Below are 8,905 nucleotides of genomic sequence, written 5' to 3' on the forward strand. Positions count from 1 at the left end.
AACCCTGTTCAGCACTTTGGTCAACTGTCGTTGTTTTTAAATGGGCTATAGAAATAAAATTGACATTGACATTAAGTCTTTAATACCTGACAGTCCAGTGAACTGGTTCATTATGCTTACTATTGAAACAATCTCCTGTTTCCCGGCTTACTGTAGTTGCATCTTTCCCTGTGTTTTTTGTTTCTCCCCAGTATAAAATGCTACATCGTACTTTTTCTTTTTTCTCCAAGTCTTACCTAGATCAATGGAAACGTCAGACGTCTTTTCATTTGGTGGTGGCTTGTTCTCCGGAACTGGAGGCAGAGGGAAAGACTGCGTATCAAAGGCTGGAAAGGCTGTGCAGAAGGCTGGGTGAAAGCTGTCTTTGGGATCTGACGGGGTGTCCTCGTTGATGCCGCTGTCGGTGGTGCAGGGTGACCACAGGGGGGACGCTGGAGCCGAGGAGGAGACGCTCCCCCCCAGCAGGGAGTCCAGGAAGTCATCGGCAGCACTTCCCTGGGTGCTCAGGGTCTGAGGAGAAAGAGGGTATGCGAGAATTTTTCCCAAAACACCACCACTGCTGGATATCCCGGCTATATCAAATAACCATATTCCCACACAAGCACAGACAAGAACACAAACACACCAGTCATTCAATTCCTTGAGCTCAGTTTGTCTCATTGATGTCAGAGACAGTTGCAACCATACAGGGAAACCCAATAAAACTGAATGAGATCCTGGATCTCCTAAGAGTCAGTTCAATAACCCATGACCCCCGTTGAGAATCCAGATCCCACTCTGCAGTCAGATTTTGAGATTTGTGGCGGCGATCAGGTTGTCCCCTAAGTGACTCTGCACAGGAGCGGACTGTGCAGAACGACGGCCGTACTCACTTCATGAATTGTGATAGTCCATGATTGGTTGCTGTGGCAACCGGTGGTTTCATCTGTGTTCCTGAGCAGGTAGTCAAAGAGATCCATCCCACCATGCACCTGAAACGAAGAACTACTCTGAGCGATGGGTGTGAAGTGGAAGCGTTCCGCAGTTTTCTTTTTAGAGGAAAAGCTGTATGGCCAGCCTTGTAGCATCCAATAATGTCATAAATTCCTGAAAGTGTAATAACGCCTGAAAATATAACATTCCAACCTGATCAACAATGTAATAAAACCATATGATGGAATAACTTGACCATTAATAGAACAAAATGTCCTGACTGATAGAACATTGTCGCTGATAACGTTATACCTTTCAGGTGGGTCACCTTTTTTTCTTAACTGATGATTTTGACAGATAATGTACTAATGTAAAATATATATATAAAGTACAGGCCAAAGGTTTGAACACACCTTCTCATTCAATTCAATTCACTTTTGGCCTGTGCTGTATATAAATGTATAAACATAGATTCTCTCGATAATATGAGAGAATGGCAGAATCACAAATCACAAGAAAATCCATTTTGTCCAGGCCATGGGTGTATTTTTTCCGGTGGCCACTCGGAGTATTGAAACAAAAACGGATTTACCCCATTGGCCCCCATTGTAAAAGAGGCGTCTGTAAAACTGATGCCAAAAAATGCAAACAAGGTTGATTATGACTTTCTATTATCAACACTCATTTCCATGGATATTGTTATGTGAAAAACTTCCCTAGAGCCGAGAAAAGACATAAAAACCTGCATGGTCACCACAATGTAAAGTTCATGGGCCGAGCGTGAACTCACGACTGTGAAGAAACACTACTGCGCTGCCGACTCAATGGGCGCCATTTTGGATCCAGTATCCAGTTATTATTATACATCGATGCTGAATGTGTGCAGTAGTGTTTCTCCAGCTGCCTGCAAGTTTTTTTTTTTAAAGTCCTTCCCAGATGATTCTGTGTATCAAACCGTCTGATGCGTCGGGTTAGTAAACTCTAGACTTTATGCGGAGTTTAACATTTACAACAGATGGGAAGGGGTATGTTGTTATCAGGCAAAGCCATTCACTCTCCCTGAAATATACGTTTTCATTTGAGTCAAGTCAACAGTTTTTGAAAAAATCAGTCAGGACATTTTATCACATTATTGGTCAAGGGTTAACTCGGTTCCACTGTGGAACCGGTTTCTTTTGTTTTAAAAGTAACAGTACAACATCCAAAATGATACCCAACCCTAGATATTGGGTTTTAGTACATGTGATCATGTTAAGTTAATTTGATTACATTTTCTGGAAATGATTACATTAGTGAGAGCTACATATCCCACACTTGCCTTTGATCAAATCAATACACATCCACTTTAATCTTCTTTAAAACTGTTGAATTCTTTCTTTACGCACATTCTAAACTCTACAGTCTGAATCATTCTCTCACACATAGTCGCACCCAGTTATCCGAATACAAATCTGTCTTACCTCGTCTGTATTCAGAGTCATAATTCCAACATGAGAGCAGAAGTTGATGAAGTGACAGTGAAGCTATCCGGCAGGATTAAAAGTATTAAAAGTATTAAAAACCCAACCAGATCAAGAGAGGAACGTCTGAGGCTTTGACGTTTGAGAGGAGCCCCTGAGTCTGTTATAAGGGACAAAGTTTAAAGGCCGTCTCACCGTCCAATCAAGTGTTTAGCAGACAGCTGAGGGAGCCAATCGGCACCAAAGGACGACTGATTGACATATTAATTACTCCATGTTGTTTACAGGCAGCCCAGAGTGACCTTTGATGTCGTCATGATAAGGATTTGATTCCCTGGGTGGTTTCACATTCATTTTTTGTTGGGCAGGGTTGATTTAGAGCTTTTATTTTTATTGCTCTCAGAGGAACAAGGTGGAGAGAGTCCCGTTTTTAACTTCATTAAGTTTTATTTCAAGAGCCTGATCCATCACTCAGGGTGATACAAACTCAGTGATGAGGGAAGCTCTTCTCATCTTGACTTATGCTAGAAATCAAACAGATTATTTCAAGCTTATTATGAATATAAATATAATTATTTCCCATTCAGTTCTTGGGGACCTGGGATTCCCACCACCATCATAAGACAGTTAACAGGAGAAGCACCAGACAAAACATTTCTGTGCCATTTCTCAAAATTTAAAAAGAAAATACAGCTGTTTATTCATAGGCCTCTGAGGATGAATCATATACTAATAACACCTGGAAATATAATATCAGTTCAACCTGATCAACAATGTAATAAAACCCAATAATGGAATACCTTGACCAATAATGGAATAAAATGTCCTGACTGACAAAACTTTGTATAACATTGGTATACCTTTCAGGTGGGTCATTTTAATTTAAAAACTGATGATTTTGACAGATAATGTAATAATGTAAGATATATAAAGACTCTTACCTGCTACAAGAAGCGTTTCCAAGTTGTGACACTTGCCAAAGGGGGGGGGGGGGGGGTGTAAGGTCTTAACCCTGCAGGGGGCCCAAACTTTTGCAGACAGCATTTTTTTTGTTTGCTGTTATTTTGAAAGTGCAAATGACGGAAATAAAATCTAACTTTTTGTGACATATACTACTAATCTAATCTGTCATTTGATGCCTTTTGGAAAATTTTCCATCTTTTCTTGGCTTCTTTAAGCACATTAATACTATTTGTACCTGGGGTCCCCAAACTTTTGAGCCCCACTGTATATATATATATACATACATACATATATTCATATATATATATATATATATATATATATGTATATATATTATATTATTAATTTTGAGTGAAATGTCTCAACAACTATTGGGTGGATTGTCATGAAATTTGGTTGCAAGTGGGCATTGCTTTATTTCAAAGAGACACAGGCAAAAAATATTTGCAGATTTATTTGGATTCAACTGCCATTTCACACTTCTTAGAATCTCTAAATCTCTAAAATTCAATTGAAGTATGTAACCTTTTTCCCTCCAATTCTTTGTGTCTTTTAAAGAGACACTCACTGCTGTGGAGTTTCCATCTATTACTAAACTAGACAATTTATATCTGCTTACCTCACCACAGCTTACTGTTTCTCATCTTTATAGCCATAATTAGGAGTTTCGTGCTATTCCGAGGAATGCACATCATAAAACAAAGAAATTACATAACATGTTCTCTGAGCAGTAATACACGAGGAACATGCACACTTGTGAACACATATCTAAATATTATCACAGTGGGGAGGGACTCTTTCAGTGGCAGAGCTATTATACTTGTCTTCAGTTCAGTTCTTCAATTACTAGTCTGAATACCGTCAACACAATCCTTCCATCACTCTCTCGACTTCAAAGCATTGTTGCACGAGGGAACGGGACTCAGCCTCATTTGTAGATCTAGGAGCTCAAATAATTGAAATTTTCTTTTCTCTTCAGATGATTTCTTCTGACATTTTTGCCTTCATCAGACATCAGTGGACAGAGACATGACATCATTTCTTTAACTCTGGGTCCCCTAGTAATTCAGATTCAGATTCTGCATTTTTAAAATGCGAACCTCTGGGAGTCATTTTCGGTATAAGCTACAGCTGCATGACATAATGTGAATAAATCAAACTCTAAAGCAGCTGTGAAGGGTTAGATGTCAACACTTTGTGGAGACAGACATTTATTTTCCAGCTCATGCGGGCTTCCAAAGAGTCTTTGAAAAAATTAAAAAATAAATACATACATAAGGTTATAATATACCAGTAAAAGGTTCAAGGTTAGTAAAATGGATCCCCTTGGAGCCAGTGTGAGTTATGGTTTCATTAGTCTGGATCGACGGCGGTTCATTTACGGGATTGTTCCGCCGGATGTCCCTTCATTTTCGGCCAGATGTCCTACACCGTCCGCTTCCTTTGTGTAAACTTACGTTAAACTCTGGGCCGTGCAACCATGGAGGCCTGCTTGGCTCTTTGGGGGAATGATTGTAAAGACTTTGTCCTCTCTAACTGGGACGTTTTGGGACCGATTGGTGGGGATTGCTGTGGACGAAGTACACACGGCGATACACTGGTAGGAGCGAATTATGTTCAACCATGTATCCAGCTAATTTAAATAGCTCAGATTACTGTATTGTGTGAACAGTTAATTTTATTTTATTTTCCGTTACAGGGTGCAAATGTCACGCCAAAACAAGTTCCTTCCTCAGACCATTTTTTAGAGCCCCCGGAGCTCAGCCCCGCCCAAATAATTACAACTGGTTTAAAGAAATGCAAACAACCCCCTGACAGTTTTTCTCCTGTGCAGGAGTGTGTGCTACTGTTGCCAGAGCTCCTTCCACAACACAGAGGAAATACGTCTGGTAATGAAACTATAGTAAAGCAGTAAATGCTTGCTCTGGGGGGCATTACTAGAATTATAGAGGTTGTTCTCGACCTACTCTATCTGTAAAGTGTCTCAAGATAATTCTTGTTATGAATTGATACTACAAATAAAATTGAATTGAATTATAGTTTCACTAATTCATGAAGTACCAGGCCTGATGGATCCATTTCTATTCAAACCATATGCAGTCATACTATCCCTCAGTCTTTCAACCCCTTGCCTGAAGTGTTTTTGTTGCATTAAAATCTAGTTTGATCTATGACAGACAGCCCAGTATACTGTAATACCAAGTAATTGCATGGCAGCGCAGCTCTGCTATCTTTAGTGTTGTGCTATCTTAGATTAAAGAGTTTCAAAGTACATGCAGATATTATCTAATCAGGACAAGCATATATATGGATATGACTAATAGGTTGCAGTTCAGTACAGATAATTGCTGTGCTATTATTGCAGACTGCAGATGATATCATACTGTAAATCCATCTTGTCCATTTGGATGCATGTGACTGAGGGGCAAAAAGAGTTACATCCACTCATGGGTATATTTGGGATTAAGGGAAAGGATACATTCAAAACTTCTGGAAGGGATACACCGAATAACATGAAATGTACCATGAAATCCCAAATAAGTGGTTGAATTTCCCCCCAATGATTTTATTACACCAGCACATATATGTCTGAGTGCAACTTGAGTCCACCAAAAATGATGTGTTATTTCCTCCTCAAGGAGGTATGAAATTGAAAAAGGCATGTGTTAAAAATGCTAGATTGATCTGGTAGGTAAAGAAAAGTTACAGCTTTAAATCCAGATAGACCTGTTTTTCACATCCATAGACAGGCAAGATGCTGAGAATGTGCTCTAGGAATACAGCATGATCACTGCACCAGTCGTAAAATGCATGTTGGATGGCTCTTATCTGGAGCTCAGTGAAAACTCTGATGTACACAAAGTGATTCAGTACCTGCCCAGTGTGTCACAAATAAGAGAAAGAAAAGCAACCTTGTGCTGTGTGAAGTGAAATTAGTTGCTCAAGTTTGTAGCGCTGCTTAACTGGTAAACCCCTAAATTCAGTTTTAAGAAATGAAGATTAAACACGCATCAACTCAATATGGTAGTAGTTTAGCACATAGCCATCTCCCATTATTCATTAAAATCATTTACACAAGTTAGCGGCCTCTCGGTGTGACAAAGCCGATAAAAGTTACAAATGGGGGCTCATCCGTGTTCTCACAACCCGGCTCATAGGCTGGGACTAAATGGGGAAGACATGAGAGTAGGCTCCCAAAATAAAACATATTTAAACGACAAAATCAATTATTAAAAACAACATAACATAACTAAAGCAATCTAATAATATAGGATAAAAAAAATACATGCTACCGCGTCAGCTACAGGCCCACCTAAGAGAGTGAAGGAGCCAGAAATAGCACTCCGACTGCAGTGACCCCATTACTAATGTTAATTCTGAATTCAAGTCAGTTTCTGTAGTCTTCCCCAGGGAAGGGATGCAAATTATACAAATATGTCAAATCATACAAATATGTCATTTAAACCAATATTTAAATCTTGCCCAATGTATCGTGGTGAAATACATATGGACGCTTATGTTGTCTACGCGTTGACCAACAAGCAACTTTTTTTTCTGGATCAAAATTTAAAATTAAAACACCCAATTTTAATGAATTTTTTTTATTTATTTGGGAAACTACAAAATACACGTTATTTTTGGGGTTTTGTGATGTAGAATCTTTTCGAATATGGGTCCTATTCAACCCGAGGACAACATGTATGTTAATATAGATTTGAACATCTTATCCTATAGTTTTACTACATTTCTTTAATAGATCTTCTTTTCTTCTTCTGTTAAGTGTTGGAGCCAATGAAAGGCATTTCTAAAACACGTTGTGATGAGTGAAGGGGGCCGGTTTCAGATCCAGGTTGCTCCACTTGTTTGGAAGAGCTTATTTTCCTTTGAAGCAGCAGTGGGACATGTAGCATCCTACAGGGGGAGGCTTCAGGGCGACGAGTACAGAAAACATAGGGAAACATTAATCTCATGCCATATAACAGGCACTGTTTTTGACAGAAAGTAGTTGGTGCTTATCTCCTTGAGTGACTGCAGATATGTGGCACCAGATTGTATTTGCACCTAGCATCCCTGTTTTATTAGGTCGAGTCCTCTGGTGGAGACAGGAGACTTTGTTTGTGTGTTTATAAAGGTTTCCCTCTCAATTTCAATTACATTTGTGTGTTCTAGCTGAGATATGGAGACAAAAAAGACTTTGTAGAATATTGGAACAAATTCAAGATTCAGGATTTCTTTATTGTCATACCACAGTACACTGTAGTACCAAATCACGTGCAGTTCACAGCTTAAAAGAATACAGCACAGAAACAATTAAAAACACAGTGGAAAAGTTGAGTTATTAGTTAAAATAATTAAATAAATGCTTATATGGGTGTGCAGAGCATGTTGAGAGCTGAAAAATATAAATATCTAGATACTAGATATATGCAGTTGGGAAAGAGTATAAATTATAAATATCTGTATTTAGAGTGAAATAGTGCAAAGAGAGAATAAGGTGCTTTCCAAACAGAATACTTTGTACATGACTATTAATCAAATTGATTCAGATTGAAGATTTAATTTTTTTTTATAGTTGAAGATTTGTAAATGCTGTTTAGATCAATAAGTATTACTTGCAAAATCGGAGTTAAGTTTTGAAAAATACATTTAGCTTTTTCTCATTCCCTTATCATTGCAATGTCCCGTTTGAGGTCCTCGCCACCGTCCTGAGACGTTTTGTCCTGCTCTGCCCTCAACTGGCGAAGGACTGCTCCAACATCTTCTTCCAAAAAGAAAGAAAAGCTGCTTACCCTCTTTAATAAAGGCAAACCCAACAGCACCGATCGGTAGACCTTTCTTGATATGCACATACACCAAATTTTAATGAACTACCATTGTCATCCCACATCCCACAGCTTACAATAATAGACTTAGGTAATACATAAGCAGATGAGTACCAGTCATAGACTGGTAAAACGTCGATGGTACACTTGACGTTGACAGTGACATTCAACTTCAGCTTTTCTATTTTTTGTCTTAGGACACCATAATTAAAAATGATAAATACTACTTGGACCAAATAATAAATACAATGCATGGTTAAGTTACTTTCTTACACAAGCATAAACATTACATCTCCTCCAGTCCGCAAGTCAAAGAAGGAAGGTGTGTGTGTGTGTGTGTGTGTGTGTGTGTGTGTGTGTGTGTGTGTGTTTTCTGTGGTGTGTGTGACATACAATGTGAAAACACGTTGAGTTTAACCAAAAACGGACAACAATTTGACATTTTCGTCCATTTTCCGACTTTTTTTGTTTTGTTTTCACTACCACCACCTTACTACATTTGCTTTTCAGTACTTTTTGGAATTCATGGTCAATAACCCTCATTTATATAGAATTATACCTAATATTTGAGTTAAAAAAGCAGGCATTATGAATTATTTTTACTAATAGTTAAGATCAGAGGAATGTACAGATGAGTGTAGTCAGAAATGAAAGGGATTGATTGTATTTGCAAAGAGCGTTGTATGGAATCCAATCCATGTTTTTTTTTTATTAGGTTGCAAAGAAACCCATATTTCAGATATAGAC

General features: G+C 38.5%; 1 protein-coding gene across 2 annotated transcripts in view; it reads right to left on the bottom strand.

Moving 5' to 3' along the window:
• LOC116699092 (cyclic AMP-responsive element-binding protein 3-like protein 3-A) overlaps positions 1-2,476 on the bottom strand; it is an 11,623-nt gene extending 9,147 nt beyond the window's left edge. The window contains exons 1-3 of one of the 2 annotated variants that reach the window (XM_032531486.1): positions 2,373-2,476; positions 873-971; positions 237-510 (exon numbers count right to left, since the gene is read on the bottom strand). In XM_032531486.1, coding sequence (XP_032387377.1) covers positions 237-510; positions 873-971; positions 2,373-2,393 — 394 coding nt within the window. In that variant the 5' untranslated portion in view covers positions 2,394-2,476. The remainder of the gene's footprint in view (positions 1-236; positions 511-872; positions 972-2,372) is intronic. The other variant, XM_032531487.1, reaches the window with a different exon arrangement.
• Between the last annotated feature and the right edge of the window lie 6,429 nt (positions 2,477-8,905).

Source organism: Etheostoma spectabile, chromosome 12, assembly GCF_008692095.1.
Source record: "Etheostoma spectabile isolate EspeVRDwgs_2016 chromosome 12, UIUC_Espe_1.0, whole genome shotgun sequence".
NCBI lineage: Eukaryota > Metazoa > Chordata > Actinopteri > Perciformes > Percidae > Etheostoma > Etheostoma spectabile.